This window comes from Xenopus tropicalis, chromosome 8, assembly GCF_000004195.4.
Source record: "Xenopus tropicalis strain Nigerian chromosome 8, UCB_Xtro_10.0, whole genome shotgun sequence".
NCBI classification, from domain to species: Eukaryota; Metazoa; Chordata; class Amphibia; order Anura; family Pipidae; genus Xenopus; species Xenopus tropicalis.
The window spans coordinates 78,225,724-78,245,057 of NC_030684.2; the positions used below are offsets into that span (position 1 = coordinate 78,225,724).

The 19,334-nt window shown below is 39.9% G+C and overlaps 1 protein-coding gene and 1 long non-coding RNA gene across 6 annotated transcripts; one reads left to right on the forward strand and one right to left on the reverse strand.

Annotated features, from left to right (window-relative positions):
- Positions 1 to 4,098: 4,098 nt before the first annotated feature.
- On the forward strand, positions 4,099 to 19,001 carry sertad1 (SERTA domain containing 1). Of its 5 annotated transcripts, none has more exons than XM_002938804.5 (2): positions 4,099 to 4,120; positions 16,823 to 19,001. In XM_002938804.5, the coding sequence occupies exon 2, from the start codon at positions 16,827 to 16,829 to the stop codon at positions 17,616 to 17,618; it is 792 nt and encodes a 263-aa protein (XP_002938850.2). In that variant the 5' UTR covers positions 4,099 to 4,120; positions 16,823 to 16,826; the 3' UTR covers positions 17,619 to 19,001. The 5 variants fall into 5 exon arrangements, with proteins under 5 accessions (XP_002938850.2, XP_004917255.2, XP_002938852.2 ...); XM_004917198.4 differs by lacking the exon at positions 4,099 to 4,120 and adding an exon at positions 12,962 to 13,101; XM_002938806.5 differs by lacking the exon at positions 4,099 to 4,120 and adding an exon at positions 12,962 to 13,097.
- Positions 13,245 to 13,980, reverse strand: LOC116406728. Its single transcript, XR_004219776.1, has 2 exons — positions 13,893 to 13,980; positions 13,245 to 13,781 (listed from the first exon to the last, which is right to left on the reverse strand). It is a non-coding gene; the product is annotated as an uncharacterized LOC116406728 (long non-coding RNA).
- Positions 19,002 to 19,334: the final 333 nt, after the last annotated feature.

Genomic DNA, 19,334 nt, shown 5'->3' on the forward strand with positions numbered 1-19,334 from the left:
AACTAAAATTTGCCTTCCTAAAATTCATTGTCTTTGTTGCCCCCGTGTAAATTTGTTTCCTGCACCAAACATTAAATGAAATAACATTATGGTCACTATTACCCAGGGGTTCAACCACTTGCACTTACATTTGGAATGCCCTCCCTGATTTCCTCTGGAGAGAATCCTCCCTCAGTCTTTTTAAAACTAAACTTAAAGACTAACTTTTGGAGCACTCACCCAGCACCTGATCTGGGAACTAACACTTATATTGTAGTGTCACCCACTGTGACCTACAGCGCTTATATTTGCCTACTTGTGTCTGTAAGTTACCCTCCCATATAGATTGTAAGCTCTATGGGGCATGGACCTCCATCCTCTTGTGTCTTTGACTCTTATCTTATTGCAACTGTATCTTTTATTTATTTGTGTTTGTGTAATACTTTGTATTTATCTTAATAACCCTCTGTTTGTATTAATGTATTCTACTGTACAGTGCTGCGTACATAAGTAGCGCTTTATAAATAAAGATATACATACATACCTTCTGCAGTTGTTACAGAGTAAGTAGCCTCGCTAAGGGGAAAGAGAGATAAAGGAAAAAAATTTTATGACCCTTAGGGGCAGATACATACAAGTATGAAAAAGTAGTGCAAATTAACGAAAAAAAAAAAAAACACAGAAAATACGCACAGTTCTATAAATTAGAAAAAATACGAATTTATTGTATTTGGAATCATTCGTACTTTGATAAATGTGCCCCTTCGTGTTATGAGCAATATTTGCCCATCATTAAAGTGCACTGGGCACTCCCAGATAATTCCCAGCCTAATGAATGGAGGGGCTATTTTGAACATCTGCATAGCCAAGGTGTATTTTTTTTCCCTTGACACCACATGCTTTAGTTTTTTAAGTTATTCTGTGACAGCAATAAATTCTGAGCCGTCAGCAGGCAAATACAGTGGCTTGCAAAAGTATTCGGCCCCCTTGAACTTTTCCACATTTTGTCACATTACAGCCACAAACATGAATCAATTTTATTGGAATTCCACTTGAAAGACCAATACAAAGTGGTGTACACGTGAGTAGTGGAACGAAAATCATACATGATTCCAAACATTTTTTACAAATAAATAACTGCAAAGTGGGGTGTGCGTAATTATTCAGCCCCCTGAGTCAATACTTTGTAGAACCACCTTTTGCTGCAATTACAGCTGCCAGTCTTTTAGGGTATGTCTCTCCCAGCTTTGCACATCTACAGACTGAAATCCTTGCCCATTCTTCTTTGCAAAACAGCTCCAGCTCAGTCAGATTAGATGGACAGCGTTTGTGAACAGCAGTTTTCAGATCTTGCCACAGATTCTCGATTGGATTTAGATCTGGACTTTGACTGGGCCATTCTAACACATGGTTATGTTTTGTTTTAAACCATTCCATTGTTGCCCTGGCTTTATGTTTAGGGTTGTTGTCCTGCTGGAAGGTGAACCTCCGCCCCAGTCTCAAGTCTTTTGCAGACTCCAAGAGGTTTTCTTCCAAGATTGCCCTGTATTTGGCTCCATCCATCTTCCCATCAACTCTGACCAGCTTCCCTGTCCCTGCTGAAGAGAAGCACCCCCAGAGCATGATGCTGCCCCCCCATATGTGACAGTGGGGATGGTGTGTTCAGAGTGATGTGCAGTGTTAGTTTTCCGCCACACATAGCGTTTTGCATTTTGGCCAAAAAGTTCCATTTTGGCCTCATCTGACCAGAGCACCTTCTTCCACATGTTTGCTTTGTCCCCCACATGGCTTGTGGCAAACTGCAAATGGGACTTCTTATGGTTTTCTGTTAACAATGGCTTTCTTCTTGCCACTCTTCCATAAAGGCCAACTTTGTGCAGTGCACGACTAATAGATTCCCCCACCTGAGCTGAAGATCACTGCAGCTCGTCCAGAGTCACCATGGGCCTCTTGGCTGCATTTCTGATCAGCGCTCTCCTTGTTCGGCCTGTGAGTTTAGGTGGACGGCCATGTCTTGGTAGGTTTACAGTTGTGCCATACTCCTTCCATTTCTGAATGATCACTTGAACAGTGCTCCGTGGGATGTTCAAGGCTTTGGAAATCTTTTTGTAGCCTAAGCCTGCTTTAAATTTCTCAATAACTTTATCCCTGACCTGTCTGGTGTGTTCTTTGGACTTCATGGTGTTGTTGCTCCCAATATTCTCTTAGACAACCCCTGAGGCGGTCACAGAGCAGCTGTATTTGTACTGACATTAGATTACACACAGGTGCACTCTATTTAGTCATTAGCACTCATCAGGCAATGTCTATGGGCAACTGACTGCACTCAGACCAAGGGGGGGCTGAATAATTACGCACACCCCACTTTGCAGTTATTTATTTGTAAAAAATTTTGGAATCATGTATGATTTTCCTTCCACTTCTCACGTGTGTATGTATGTGAGACTTACAATCTGTGCTGGGCCAAGGCAAACAGGTGCCTAAGGCAAACCCCACCACTTGTGTGTAAGATGGCAAGTGAGGGTGACTTCGTTGCCCCCATACCTGCTCCTTACTAATAAAGTGTTCCAAAGCCACAGTCATCCTAATGCCATAATTACAAGAGGACCAAAACTAGGGGAATACATGCAGAACCTATTTGCAATATGGGCACTCCTAAATTGCATCACCCACAAGCTCTAAATGCTGTACATATTGTATAAAGGGTTCCTCCTGATTATTTCTACGAAGAGTCTGATACATGCCGTTATGTCAGCCATAAGGCATTACAACGCAGTCCAACCCTTCCTAGTGTGTCTTAATCAAGGGTAGCAAAAGATAAAATGTGGCAGTACTGGACTGTCAATCCAAGATCCTTGAAATCCACAGTTTGTATCTCTAGCAAAGCAAAGTTGATCTCCCTTATGCCATTAAGAAATGTTGCAATCGCCCCATCTGGACTTGCTTAGTAAATGAGCCCTATATTATTTTTGGTTTTACTGTATAATTATAGTGTTATAACTTATTCCACAAAGTGATTACAACAAAATAACATTGCAGTAATTGTGCACTTGTAATACTCTGCATAATGTACTTTACCCCTAACTAAACCTTCAGGGAAATGGCATAGTCCCCCAGCTGTTGTGTAACTACATTTTCATGCATTCTCTGATAATTGTAAGTGCAGCTGTGATGTTTTACAAGGGAAAATGTACAACTTGTTAACAAATATAATGCTCTGTATGCAATATAATCTGAAGCCTAGTAAATTTATACAGTCTGGGAACTTTCTTTCTACAGAAGGTATATAAGCCTGGATAAACATTTCTACAGAAGGTATATATATATATATATATATATATATATATATTTCACACTATATATCACTATATATCTCCCTTTAAAACAGTATCTGCTTTCCTCATTTTTAGACACAACTGATGGCAGAGCATGAGGGGGCGTGGAGAAGGTGGGATATGTGGGATGGAATAGATTTTGTTTGTATGTGTGTGTCATACAAAGCTATGTGACAAATCCGCCTCTGCAGGCAAAAACCTGAATCATCTGTGTCTTGCTTACACTTAACTGTGTCTCTGAGTCACAAGCAATTCAACCAAAGTGTAGTGGATGCAGTTCCCAAAAAAATACAATTCAATGCTTTATTTCACTATTAAAGGTAATCAATAGATTATAGATAAATCAATAGATTCTTGTGAGAAAATAATATTCTCCTTTCAGTACAGATTGAACTATAGGGTAAATATATTTATTGCCAAGAGTAATACTAAATGAAAGATAAAACTAGGGTCTATACAGATGTACTAATTGAATCATATGATATTGTGGTTTTTCTCACTATTTCAGAATATAGAATATTTATTAGTATACATTGCCACACATTTGAATTGCTCAACTATGCTCTTGTACTTTCATACAGAAAGCGAGAGATTGCGAGCGATATCGAGGAGACAAATGTTTTACTAATTGTAGGTAAATCAGAATGGGGTTGCTGGGCACCTTGCTTTTAAATTAAACAATAAAGACCGTTTTTTTTTTAGCAAACTCCGCTGTCCGGTGTGTTGGAGTTCCTTCAACTACTTATGATTTTCCCCTTCGGCTACGGGTTCGGGGCCTTGAGCGCCCGGACCACTTCTGGACTTTGGTAAGTTATTTAAATTTCGCTTCACCTTTTTTGATTCTCTTTAACTGCTTGGGATCGTATACTTTGGAGATAGGCTCGGGGTCTATACACCTGAGCCTCCACATTTTACCGGATACGATTTGTGTTACCATCCCAATACAAATTTTATAATTTATTTATCGCTTTATTTTGGGGTTTATTTTGATTTGAGGTATGTTTTTTGGGGTTGCTGTGAACATATCTTTTGCCTGTTTTCACCTGGTTACGGGTCATCTGAAGTACACACTCTGTCGTGCATGCAAGATTCTGTGTGCAGGCCCCTGGTGTTCCTGGGGGAACAGGACCTTGTAATTGCATACTCATAGGAGAGGAAAAATAGACATGTAGCTAGTGTGGGGTAGTTCAACAGATGTAGGGATTCAACTGGACAGGGACTCAGGAAATTATAAATGTAATCCCTTGCAGCACCCATTATGCAGCCTGAAACACTGATCAATACCTGTAGTATGCAAGTAAACCCCAAGAGAACTCAACATTATGTGTGCCACAGTAGTATATTTTACAATAGGGGAACATTATTTACTATATAATGTGGGGTTAAGTGTCTTATCTACATGACAAAGGGCTCTGGTGCCATATTTTCCAGACTTCTCAACTCATAACTCCTTACAAAATATAACGCAAAATACTAATTGCAAACCACCCAGATCCCTGTACTTAGTAATTAGTAGGATTGGCCTCTTCACACCATATAACTTCTTTTCTGTGCTCTTCCAGGCCTGTTACATCACTGTAAACCCTATACCGATGCAGTTACTCTCCATGGGGTAAATTTGACTATATATCCCAATACTGTCCAATGTGGGAGGGAATCATTTTATTATTGTAGTGCTGTCTAACTTCTTCCTACCACATGTTTGCAGGCCAGACTATTGTATTGTATCACTTGTTGCTCTTTACAGTGCAGTATTTTAGGAGCACTATATAGTATAGTGTGATGGTGATAAGGTCTTTTATTGTACAGTCTGGACAATGCTGTATTGTACAGTGTGGTTGAGATCAGACACTATACTGCACAGCTTGTGGAAAGTTTTGACCCATTTTGTATAGTGTGTGGTGAAAAATATTTTTTTTACAGTGTGGGAAAGATCTCTATGCTGGCCATACAGTTTGTCAGTAACAGAAGTAGACATCAACAGGCCCCACATACAGTCATTGTCTCACTGCCTTTCCCCTGGTAGTTATTTCAGTGCACAATGTTTAGCTTCTGGCCAACACCTGCAGGAGCATTTTAGCCACCACTGCCACCCTGAGGCAGCTGGAGCGGTGCCAACCCCCCCTCACCCCATCCTGATTAACTTTATAGCTTTGTGCAGTAGAACAGACAAAATTCCAATTTAAAAATCTGAACTTCAGCTTGTAAGTAACCAGGAGCAGCCTTTTGCCACCCATTGTAACATGCAGGGTTCTGCCTCATGGCTGGAGCTCCTCTAAACACCTGTGATTCAGAGAAATGCTAGCTAGAGGACTATTTGCATGAACTCCTATATAGTTACATAGGGTTGAAAAAAGACTAGAGTCCATCAAGTTCAACCCATCCAAGTAAGCCCAGCACACCCAACCAACACCTACCAATCTATACACTCACATACATAAACTATATATACAACCACTAATACTAACTGTAGATATTAGTATCGCAATAGCCTTGGATATTCTGATTGTTCAAGAACTCATCCAGGCCCCTCTTAAAGGCATTAACGGAATCTGCCATTACCACATCTCTAGGAAGGGCATTCCACAACCTCACTGCCTTCACCGTGAAAAACCACCTACGCTGCTTCAAATGGAAGCTCCGTTCCTCTAATCTAAAGGAGTGACCTCTGGTGCGTTGATTGTTTTTATGGGAAATAAGAACATCCCCCATCTGCCTATAATCCCCTCTAATGTACTTGTACAGAGTAATCATGTCCCCTCACAAGCGCCACTTTTCCAGAGAAAACAATCCCAACCTCGACAGTCTAACCTCATAGTTTAAATCTTCCATCCCCTTAACCAGTTTAGTTGCACGTCTCTGCACTCTCTCCAGCTCATTAATATCCTTCTTAAGGACTGGAGCCCAAAACTGCACTGCATACTCCCTTACCAGGGACCTATAAAGGGGCAAAATTATGTTCTCATCCCTTGAGTCAATGCCCTTTTTTATACAAGACAGCACTTTATTTGCTTTAGTAGCCACAAAATGGCACTGCCTGGAATTAGACAATTTGTTATCTACAAAAACCCCTAGATCCTTCTCCATTAAGGAAACCCCCAACACACTACCATTCAGTAGATAGTTCGTGTTTATATTACTTCTACCAAAGTGCATAACTTTGCACTTATCAACATTGAACCTCATTTTCCAGTTTGCTGCCCAGTTTTACAATTTTTTCAAATCGCTCTGCAAAGCGGCAGCATCCTGCATGGAACTTATAGTTTTGCACAATTTTGTGTCATCAGCAAAAATAGAAACAGTACTGTCTATGCCCACCTCCAGGTCATTAATAAACAAGTTAAAAAGCAAAGGACCAAGGACTGACCCCTGCGGTACTCCACTAACCACACTTGTCTAATTAGAAAATGTTCCGTTTACCACCACTCTTTGTAATCTGTCCTTCAGCCAGTTCTCTATCCAATTACAAATATTATGTTCTAGGCCAATATTCCTCAATTTGATCATTAACCTTCTGTGAGGTACTGTATCAAACGCTTTAGCAAAGTCCAAGTAGATGACATTAACTGCCATTCCCGCATCGAGGTTCCTGCTCACCTCCTCATAAAAGGCGACTAAATTAGTCTGGCAAGATCTGTTACGCATAAAACCATGCTGGCACAAACTTATAGTATTGTGAACTGCAATGTATTCAAGTACCCTATCCCTTATTACCCCTTCCAAAAGTTTTCCTACTTCTGACGTCAAACTAACAGGCCTATAGTTTTCAGGCTGAGAAAGGGATCCCTTTTTAAATAATGGCACCACATTAGCAATCCGCCAGAAGAGGCTTGGCAATCACAGCGCTCAGCTCATTTAATACCCTGGGATGAATCCCATCCGGGCCAGTGGGATTTCACCCAGCCTAAATAAGCTGGGTGAAATATTCATCAGGCTGGCGATCATTTTGGTCTGATACATAAGATGGTTGGCTGCCGATATGTTCACAAAACAACAGCCAGTGCTTTCCTGTGTATGGTTATCAATACAGTGACAAAATCAACCTAGTTTTGTTTGATATTCGGTGTGTACGGCGGATTGATGAGACGTCCGATATTGCAACTGCGTTTAGGGCTGAATCACCAGGTGGAAGTACAATGCCTGATGTTTCTACCTCCATATCTGACGATTCTGCCCTGAACATCAATGGACCAATGGTCGCAGGAAAGATCGTTATTGGTACGTGTATGGCCACCTTAAAATGTGACTTTGTATTAATATGTGTGTGTATAAGAGCATTTAAGGGGGTAGTTTCCTTATGCATTGTACACTGCATGTAAGATGAAACTCCATATCTCACCAGCAGCAAATCAGCAGAGATATCAGACCCAGCAGCTGTTGAAGGGCTGATAAGTGAAAAAACATGGTGAAAGTGCTGACTGATGAACAATTTATGTATATGGATGCTCTAGGAAATGAAGGGGTCCTTAAACCATTTGTTGAGAGGATATTTTAACCTGTAGTTATGCCTCTGTATCTTACTGGTTTCCTTACGGTGAAACAAATTACTTATACTAGAATGATTAGAATGAGGAGTCCAAACTATTTTATTATGTATTTGATTATATAATTATTTTATTACATTTTTTAAAATTATATAAAAACCATGGTCTATAGAGACCTGGGTTTGACTATAGGCATGTGATGCCTTAGTAAAAAAAAACAAACACATTGAGAAACACTGCAGTACATATATGGAGATATCAGACCCTGTTGCAACAGCATTGGAAAGAGCAGTAATAAAATATATTTATTTGCTAGCATATCAGAATTTACAAGAATTATATAAGGAGGGCTGCAGCCTTGCAGTCTATGCCCAGTTTATCTTGGATATTCATCTCTGCCCTGTATGTGTTTGCAGTGTCTGCAGATGAGAAAAGTGGACAGGTGCTTTCAGTTTGACCTTGTCAGAACAGCTGAAGAAGAGGGGGCCTACTATTATTTTATGTCCTTGTCCTCCAATAGCAGTTAGCGAAAGCAAGCTGTAACCAGCAAGTCTAGCGTGTGCAGCTTACAAGTTTAGCAGGGAGTGTGCTGCAGTCAGTGAGGCTACAAGAAAATCTGCAGTTATTGCTTGCATTAGCTTTTCTATTTTCAGTCGTACATGACTAGAACCTGCATTATAAACAGCAGAAATGATTTGCTATTTAAGATTCACAGTGTGCAAATGTGAGTGGATCAACCTTGAAAATCAAAACAACGACTCAAAAAAGTTAACAAGAGCACCAAATTAAACACAATATCAAATGTTTTTCCCTCTTAGTGCCTATATATTCTTGCATAAGCTCAAATTGTGCAGCGCAGCATTCTTTAAAGGGTATGCTCCCTACAAACAGATACAAGGGGACTAATTTTCATCCACTGTACACCTATTCCTCCTTGAAACATACCAGAAATTCTACCAAATTCTGGCCCATATTTGGACACTTTTGTAGCTTTCTCATTGCATGCAGAAAGAGCCATGTAACTAAAGCCTGCTTGATGGAGATGTTAACTGTATGGTTCTGGTTATTTTCCATGCTAGTTCTTTAATGAGGCCAGATAAGCAGTTTTCCATGTACTTAATGCCTCTGCTATGCATGTGCTGCCATCTTATGCCCAACACCCTGAATGCAAAAAAATGTTACATGCCACACTTGAAGCTTTTGGTACATGGGACAGAACTATCTGACACCCTGTGCCTGAATAATGGCAAAAACTTTGCATTTCATGTACACTGTAAACATTTTTAGTGGTTCTGTAAATGACTATTGGAAATGGATGGCCCATACTGTAATTCTGAGGGCAATAACAAACATCTGGCAATCAAAAAATAATTTAAGAATTAATTGTATAACTGACTGGATTGATATATTAGGAAATAATTAACTTTACCACAGGTTAGGATAAAGCTGCTTCAAAGAATATGTTAGAACCAGCCATAGATTATCTTGAAAGAAAAAGCATTTTTCCTTTTATTCTATATGCACACAGTTTATATATTAGAATTCCTGATTACTTCAGGATTACTGGTAGGTATTGCATAAAGGTTTTTTATGACGTTTTAGTCGTAAATTGATAACACAGCAGCAGTCAAAACGCTCCTCATTGCCCGTTATTGATTTTTAAACATTTAGACTCAAGCATGTGCATTGTTGATACAGGTATAGGACCTGTTATCCAGAATGCTCGGGACCAAGGGTATTCCCGATAAAGGGTCTTTCTGTAATTTGGATCTCCATAACTTAAGTCTACAAAAATAAGTAATATACATTAATTAAACCCAATAGGATTGTTTTGCATCCAGTAAGGATTATTTATATCTTAGTTGGGATCAATTACAAGGTATTGTTTTATTACTACAGAGAAAAAGGAAATCCGTTTTAAAATCCTGAATTATTTGATTAAAATGGCGTCTAAGGGAGATGGCCTTTCCATAATTCGGAGCTTTCTGGATAACGGGTTTCTGGATAAGGGATCCCATACCTGTAGTTGCAACTATGGTCACCACCCTGTATCTTTCCAGGCCTACTTCTGTTCTGTTCAAAGCATTTGTGTGGTTTAGGTGCTTCTCTACAGAGAATCACCATTAGTGCCACAGGCCTAAATATTCAGTGGTTTGTTTTTCTGCTGCTGCAACAATGATGATCTAGACCAGTCTCATAACTGTATTAGACAAAAACTTCCCATTGCAGAAAATGTAAAATTAAAAAAGTATAATTCATATAAGCTTTTGAAGACAAGTGTCCTGATTCTAAGATCTGTATCTGCCCTAAAGAAAAATATATTCATCAAAAGCAAAGAGTGGCTATAACTTATCCAGCATAAAAGGAAACATTTTTTTCCAGCACAACACACTTTGCATATTATCAGTACAGGTATGGGATCACTTATCTGGAAACCCATTATCCAGAAAGTTCAGAATTATGGAAAGGCCATCTCCCATAGATTCCATTATAATCAGATAATTCTAATTTTTAAAAATGATTTCCTTTTTTCTGTATTAATAAAACAGTACCTTCTACTTGATCCCAACTAAGATATAATTAATCCTTATTTATCCTTAGTTTATTCAATATTTAAATGATTTTTAGCAGAATTAATTACAGAAAGATCCCTTATCCGATAAACCCCAGGTCCCTAGCATTCTCTGGATAACCGGTCCCATACCTGTAATTGTTCACAACTAAAGATTTCTGCTTTATTGTGACAACTGAATCCCTTCTAGAGGAAATTTTAGCATTATTTGTTTCTCTCTCACCCTTTGGATATGGACAAAGTATATGGATATTGCATTTGGTTCACTGGCATTAATGAACCAATAACACTTTTCTAACACGCAATTTGCCTCTAGGTCTTTGTTATAATAGACATAGAAACTCCAACTTCCGTTTTTCCATTTCTTTAGCAATATTTCCATTTTAAAAATGTGTTTGCTACCTCTCCAGGATGTGCCTATATCAGGAAACAGGCAGTCAGAACAGCTTTGCATGCTTGCTCTCACTTTAGAACGGAAGTTTGTACATGCCTTGAGAGTTATGTATGAGAAGCAGCTTTCTGGGTGTCTGCTGTGTAAATTTCCTTTATTTTTAATGTATTTTTATATTTCTCTGACTGGCCAATGTCTTAGTGTCTGCAGCATAAACTTTGCCTATTTTTCTGCTGCTAGCCAGGGGAAGAAAAAAAGAAACACCATCTACCATACTGCGCATTTGATGATTATGTTAATAAAAAAATAATTGTGGGTAAAATACCCCTAACAATAGATTAAACAGCCTGTTAGTAAATAATATGGAAGGCAAATATAGGTGGACCTGGAACTTGGGCAATATAGGTGGAGGGATGGGGCGGTCCAAGAACAATAGCATGGATGACATCAACACGACCGCTAAACAGTTTAGGTAGGTGAATAGTAGTTGAGTTGATAAATACACCTGGAAGGATGGGGTGGAGGGGTGTTACAATTAAACCTGTTTGTGTTATTTTACCTCCCACCCTTTCTCACTAGGTCTAAGGGTTGCAGAGAGCATCCTCCTTCTGCATTTTATGCTGGTGGAGGAGTGCCCAACATAGTCAACAGCTTGTCACTCCATCACTGCTATTTTCCACAAAAAACATGCATTTGAGACTTGTTTAACCAACAGAAAATATGCTGTGTGTACCATAGTCCTAAGAGAAAGCAATGGACAGTGATTACATTTAAAAGGAGACAGGGGTCACAATTGGTCTGGACTGAGATACAAAATAGGTCCTGGGTCACAGGTGTACTGCTGGTTCCAGTGAAGCAGCAATGAATGCAAGGAAGCAGAGGAGTGCCAGAGAGGGGACATGGCCATTGCCAAAATGCAATGACCTCATGATTGGGCTTGCCACCTGGCCAGTATTTCACAGGCCTGGACAATAAAAATATGGTTGGTGCCAATGTTATTTACAGGGAAGAAAAATAACATATAGGAAGGTATTTTATAAAAATGGCCCCTTTATTGGACCTCCCTATAGATTCTCCAAGGTCCTTGTCCATGTTTTAAACGAGGGGTGGGGGTGTTCTAACAGTCCCTGCTAGAAGCACTGTACGAGGGGAGTAGCCAATCACAGTCCTGCAGTCACACAAGCAAAGACTGGCTTCAGTTCCCTATCAGGTTAGCCTAGCTGCTGATTAGTTCCTATCCTACAGTCAATGCCGCTTCAGGGTTCCTAGATGCCTGAGGCAGCCAAGATGATGCTCTCCCTTTGGGGGCCACATCACTAGTGCAGAGAGCACAATAGCGCTCTCTGCTCTAGAAGAGCTGAAATTCCAATTTTAAAATCGGAATTTCATCTCTTAAGTTACCAGGACCGCCAGGGGCATAACCAATTGCTGCAGGGCCTCCACGCAAAGAATCTTGGGAGGGGCCCAGTGTGCACTGAAAACGATACGCTCCCCCCTCTGTCCCCACTGCCTTCCTAATCGGGCTCGCACACGCTCTCAGAAGGAAAGTGCCTATGTTGGAAGTTGACCCTGCGGCCCGGGCCCCCCTGTACCCTCCACAACCCCAAGGTCTGCTTCCTCTATATTTAAGCCACTGAGGTAACTTGCCTGGTCCCTGGTAACTGGCCAGGTGCTTCCACTTGAGTGTAGTGTGCTAAGCGCTGCCAGGACCCCTGCTTAGCTCGGGAAAGGAGGTGGCAGGAAGTGAAAAAGATGGGCAGAACTTGTAGGGTTTTAGATAAATCAGCCTGAAACACTACTTTTTAAAGCACATTCCTTCTGTATTTAGATGAGTACAATTCATTAGCACAATATTGTTATTCACACAATATGTCCTCTGTACAGTGATTACAAAAGTATAAATACTAGCAACAAGGACACAATGCGACCAAACTAGTAAGAAACCCCTACTAAGGTGTTTCCCTCAGCAACACATCTCACAGTCCTCCCTAATCAAGCAGCAGGTCCTGCCTTTTGAGCACTGACGTCTCACATGAATCACTCTCCCCCTGCCTGCGCGCTTAGTCACTCAGAAGGGAGGTGGGAAAAGTGCACAAATTGAGCTACGCCTGCTCAACTCTCATTGGTTAGATTCAGGTTATACTGACCAATGAAAACGCGTGTAGGCGTATCCAGGGGAGGCAGATCTCCGGCTAACTATGCACAGCAACATTCTTTGACAGTTCGACCGGAGAAGCAGATGTGTTGCCAGGGTCTGGAGTGGTGGGAGGGATGTGGTTCCATGACTGGCTGCTGTTTGTGGCAAGGAAGATCCTGATTGGCTGCTGAGCGGTGGGGTAGGTATGTGCGAAGGAGGAGGGAGGGTAATGGTGGACTTAAGTAGTGGGGCTTCTGTTTCAGGCTAAAGCTTTACGGCTGTTGGTATATAGGGCAATATGAAGAATGTACTTAATGTGATTGTTATTTAGATTTATGCATCATACTAGATAAAAACAAATGATACCCTCATTTGATAGCTACTTATAAAATGCCCCACGAAATTCTGGGATAAGGGGGTACTGAGGGGCTTTGTACAGTTTACTGGAGGGCAGTCAAAGGCTCATTAGGGTTGACCAAATATAGACATTTTCTAGGTAATGATGCGGTACAGAAGAGCGGGAGCCTTAGCTCGGTGTAACAGGAAATAAAGGAAGCTGTCAGGAACTGGGAGATACAGCACTAGGGGACAGACTATACACACACTAAAACAACTCAGTGTGCCCTACTAGAAAATCATAGGCACTTAATTAACAGTCGCTTTATCTCTCCCAGAAATAGGAGATTAAAACATTGCAGATAAAAAATACTATAGTAACATTAATTACAAACACGTTCTCTTTATATTTTCTTTTATATTTATGGCAGGATAAAGGTACTATAGAACCCTGTTTCTTAGTTTTTGATCCCAAGATATTGCTGCTTCCATTTCCTTCATCCTTCAGGCAGCACATACACCAATGGGTTAAGTCCTGCTCCCACCCCTGTAGCACAAGAAAAAGACAGCCAATACATATAATCAGAGATGACATATAAATCCCTCACCCCCACCCTCTCCTTAGTGTTCTTTTTCCTGCGCTATGTCAAGCACAGACCTGTAGATGGTCGAAGATCCACATGCCTAGGTGTTTGAGGGCTGCAGGGAGAACTACTCGAGGGTCAGGGAATTCCCCCTTTGGCTTCTGTCTGCTGCGCTTTTCCTTCCCTTGCTTGGCAGGGGAGAATCTTCAGTAAGTGCAGATCTCTGTTTTCTGTGGAAGCGCATGAAGATGACATCATCAGTCATGGCAGCACTGAAATGCCAGAACCTTGGTGAGTCCTGGCTCTTTTTATGAAGATTTGTGGGATCGGTTAATTACCGGTATAAGTATTTATGACCGGGTTAGCCAGTTTTCTATTGCCTCTCCTGTAGTGCTGTGGCTGCTCGTCTGTTGGTAAGGCTGCTACGGTATTCCTTATGACAGCAGACTGCATTCCTTGTGTATACTTGGGTCAAACTGACTTTCCTTTTTCTCTTTCTTGTTTAATGTCTGAAGGTAAAAGAAAAAGGAAAGCTAAGCACAGAACGTGCTACAACTTTAAACGACCCCTCATAGAGGAATGTACAGCTTCAGTTTGTAGTTAATGTACCAGTTCGGTTTCAGACAAGTCTGAAGAATTTATGTCATGGTTCAAAGGTGTTATAGAGAAGTCCTTTGAAGTCTTTACTAAGTCTAAAACCATGTCAGAACAGCCTGGGTCTCAAGTGGACTCAGAAATGGAAGTAAGGGAATTATCTTCTTCTTCAGTTAAACAGAAGGAAGAAGTATTCTTATTTCGGAGATCTTAAGTGGCGGGTGCAAACATCGGTAAGCCTTCTTTGGCCGCTATATCAATTTCAATATCTCTAAAGTATTGGTTGCATATCTTAGAAGATTTGGGCACTTCCAGGGATGATCTTCTGGACATGATATATCCTATTAAGTTTACCACTGATTTTTATATGACATGGCGGTGGAGTCGTTAGGTACCAGTTCTATGGCACTTTTGACATCTGGAAGAAGGGCATTGAGGCTGAAAGCTTGGTCAGCGGATCTGGCATAAAAAAATAAACCTTTCACATAAATCCACAAGGGGGGGGACAAGAGCTCCGCTGTTAATGAGAGAGTGTCAGAAAATAATGTTCTGGGCAGAACAAAATATAATTCTTCTAAGGGCAGTACATATAAAAGGTACGGAAAATCAACTGGCGGATCTCCTCAGCAGAAGGCAATTGAACCAGAAGGAATGGGAATTGAATTCCCAAGTGTTTCATCAGATTGCGTAAATTTGGGGTTATCCCCAAGTCGACTTGATGGCGCCCAGACTCAACAGAAAGGTGGACATATTTTGTTTTCTGTCAAAGATGGACAACCCAGATTTTCTGGACGCCATGTCAGTTCTCTGGAAGTTCAGAATAGCATATGTGTTTCCCCTGATTGCGATGGTTCAGAGACTGGTGAGGAAGATCAGACAGGATCAAGCATCAGTACACGAAATTTATGGTCCTATCCAAAGGGAGATACTGGCAGCTTCCACAGAGGCCAGGTGGAACCTGGCAGCATGGTATTTGATAAAGAAAATTTGACAGATCATGGTCTTTCTCACGAAGTGATTCAAACTTTATTTCATTCACAGAAAGTATCTACATCAAAAGTGTACAATAAAGTTTGGAAAGTTATTAAACAGTGGTGTTCTAAAAGAGATATCCAGTCCAGTTTCTGCAATCCTTCGGTTTTTACAGGATGATTTCGATAAAGGTCTCAAACCAGTTAGAGGCTGAGTTTTAGAGGCAGTTCTTTAAGTCCCCCCATCCTTCTGTCTACATGCTAGATCCAATTGGTGTATGTGCTGCCTGAAGGGCTAAGGAAAAGAAAATATTTGTGCTTACCAAAATTTCCTTTTTCTTTCTAGTCCAAAAGGCAGCACAAGTATTTCCCTCCCAAATCTCATAAATCATCTCTGATTAATTGTATTGGCTGTCTTTTTCCTGTGCTACAAGGGTGGGAGTGGGACTAAACCCTTTGGTGTATGTGCTGCCTTTCGGACTAAAGAAAAATAAAATTTCGGTATGTATACATTTTTTCTCTATGCCTCTACCATTGATTATACGTTAATGCTGGAAGTTGTAATCCAGTCATATCTGGGTATACAAGGTTGAGAAACAGGATTATAAAAAATTAAGTTATTCTAAAGGTATCCTCATCATGTATCACAGGTGGCCCAAGTGCCTTTGTAAATTGCATAATTGTGTAAATTGTGTAATTGTAAATTGTGTCTGGAATACCATTAGGGCTAAATAATATGAAATGGACAAATAAATATGTGAACATGTTGCAAAAATTGCTAGTCCTACAGGGGTGCCTGTGCACACTAAATTTTCATGGGCCCGTTAATAGTAGGTTTCAAAACATAGACCTACTCTCTATATAAGTACCCATGGTAGTTGAAAAAAAAATCACACTGGTTCTGGTAAGCACACAGTAAGGAAGACGGAATACTAAATAGATGGATAACCTTAGGGACTACATTTCTATTAAAAAACTGCAAATACCATTGTTTTATAAATTTGAAAAATTGGGACCTGCAGATCTTGTCAGATAGACCTGTGAGCCACAATTAGGCCTTAACTTCCTACTAATTGATCCAATCTTTATGTAATTGGTCCTGATGAAGAACCAAGCTTGAGCTGAAATGTTGAATAAAAAATAATTTTGTTTTTCCACATTAAGACCTGTAAGTGATTGGTTCTGCTGTTTATTATAATATCTTATATCTTAAGTACTCATGCATCAGTTTGGCTTTCTTAAATCCCCTTCACTTTTTGCTACTGGAAGAAGCATGTCACACCTCAAAGGATGTCCCCTGAACTGACACCTGCTTTGTAAATATGCTGGTACTAAAGCAGTCTGAATATAATGTATGCAAAATGGCACAGTTATCTTTAGTGAGCACTACTACGTTTATTGCAAGATATATCTTACATATTCCTTTCTTTTTTTATTAGATCCATGTTGGCGAAAGGGATTAAACGAAAACATTCGGAGGTGGATGAAGGGATGGGGAGCAACCCTGATCCTGTGTTAGAAGGGGAGTGTCCATGTTCATTCCCTGCCATCCAGTCTCACTGTTTAATGAACATCTCTCTGGTGAAACTTCACCGTAGTCTTCACCATGTAGAGCCTGATCTGAGGCATCTTGTGTTGGTGGCTAACACGCTACGACGTCTTCAGGGCAACTTGCAGGTGGAGCCATGTGCTCCAGGTACGTGGAAAATCTCTGAGGAGTGCAGAAAAGAGTGTTCTCCTGCAGCGGGACCTGAGAACAAGAAGCCAGCCCTTGAAAACACAGAAGATCCACTCCTTTCCAGCATGGATGCCTCCTTATATTCTTCCATTTCTACCATACTCGAGGACTTAAATAACTTTGATGGACTGAGCAGCCCACCTCTTCCACAGGTTGAAGATGACCAGCTATGTGCCCCTAAAGTCAACCCAGTTTCAGTGAGTACAGAGGATATGATGAAACTGGCATCGTCCAGCTTTTTAAGTTCTTCACCATACCTTTTGGGGGACAACCTAGAGGACATATTTGAAGACATTGATACCTCAATGTATGACAGTGATCCTTGGGCGAGTAATAATCTTTTAAACTTTAAAACATTTTCAAATGTAGGTGATATTGAAGATAAGGATGGTGAAAGCACTGTTCTAGCACTTAGTGAATGGGACTATCTAATGGATGTTTTTGGTGAGAGCCAAGAACTGCTAACAACCTCTGCAGGTTCTTTCAGGACTCAATGAAATATCTTGCAACAAGACACTACTGTAAATAATGTGCACAATGGACATTAATTTATTTCCTAATAAACTGATCTCATAGTCTGAAGGCTTTATATTTATAGCCAGCAAAATGCAACTTTCAGGGAAGTAAAATATTAACATATTTTTAATGTAGAAGAATTTCCTAAACGATTGTGGTTTATTATCTAAAGAAAGGCATGTAATTTTCTTTCGGCACAAGGCCAGTGCAATTCAGTATGTGGAAGTTTAACATTATTTAAATCAGTTGATACATTAGGCAGTAATGTACATCTTCCCCTTCACTGGATGGAAATGCTCCAGTTTGGTTTGGTTATTTTGGGGGTGCTAAAGTGGAGTCTGAAATAAACCCTGACCAGTTTTTCTCCTCATCCCATAATAACTTGACAAATCTTTTGCGCCATTTTCCCAGCCTACAATTTTCTGTTAACTTATTTTATATTATGAAGGAGCTAATGCCATACAAGTTTGGATCACTGTAGTGTCCCTTTAAAAAAGTATTTTACAAACAGAACTAATTTAGAAAATGTAAGCTTTAGGTTTATTTTTTTTATAAAATATGTGAGTAAATAAGATATACAGAAATCAGATATTTTTTCTAAAATTAGAACATATCATGGACGTATGCCCTTGAAGAGTGTTTCAAAAATGACAGCTAACCTCACTTTTCTTGCTTGCAAACGGAGAATGCCCAAACACAAATCGCGCAGGCAACTGGCATCTTTGGTACATCTGGGATGCAGAATTGTATGTATGAAAATGCAAGGTTATCAAGCCATATTAATTACAGCTGTTCTAGTAGAACCTGTCAGATTTGTGAAAGAAAAGTTGTATCCATCATACATAATATACTACATTTTCTGAAGGTATGGCAGTACTGAGTTTTAGATCATACATCTAAAAGGTGTTTTATTGCATTTGTATTCTCAGCTTTGTATTCTCTGAGTAATTTTATTGATGAATTCCTGATAACCAATTTTGTAGTTACTAAAACATGCCGTTAAAGCTTTTTTTTCCTCCTGTACAGCTGGCAAACAGATGTTTTCTGCACACCAGGCCAGACCTTGTTTAACCTTATTTATGCAAATATGTATTCTGTATGTATAAAAGTTTTCTGAACTGAATGGTAACTACAGATAAATTATTCCCTGAAAGGTAACAGGGCTCAGGGTATTTTAAGATATTTAAAGGGCTGTTTATTACAGTCAATATTTAAATCTGAAAGCTTCAAAATCTGCAGATTGTATTTATTGCCATTTTGTGGCCAATATATTGATTTTCTAACTAATATTAATTTGTGGATTGGATTCATATTTATCCTTTGTGAATATTTATGATCAAAATAAAAAAAGGTTTCATAGCTGGTTTTTGGTGTTTTGCTTGCCAAGGAGAGAACAAAGGTGGAAACTCTTATTTACAGGAGGTAATTCTGGGATATATGTAACAGTTTACATTTAATATCTATGGAAAAGTTTGGATTGGGGATATGGACGTGACATGGAACATGGACATGTTACAAGCAGCTTGCTTTCTAGCTCTTTAGTAAGGGATTTCCTATGAATTTATCTTTTTAGTAACATTCCCCTTCTAATATCAAATGAAGGTTGCACTTTTTTCCAGAATATTGTATATTCTCTTGTTCGAAGACCTGTTTTAACAAATGAGCAGCAGGAACACCTGCCCATGTTCCAATAGCCT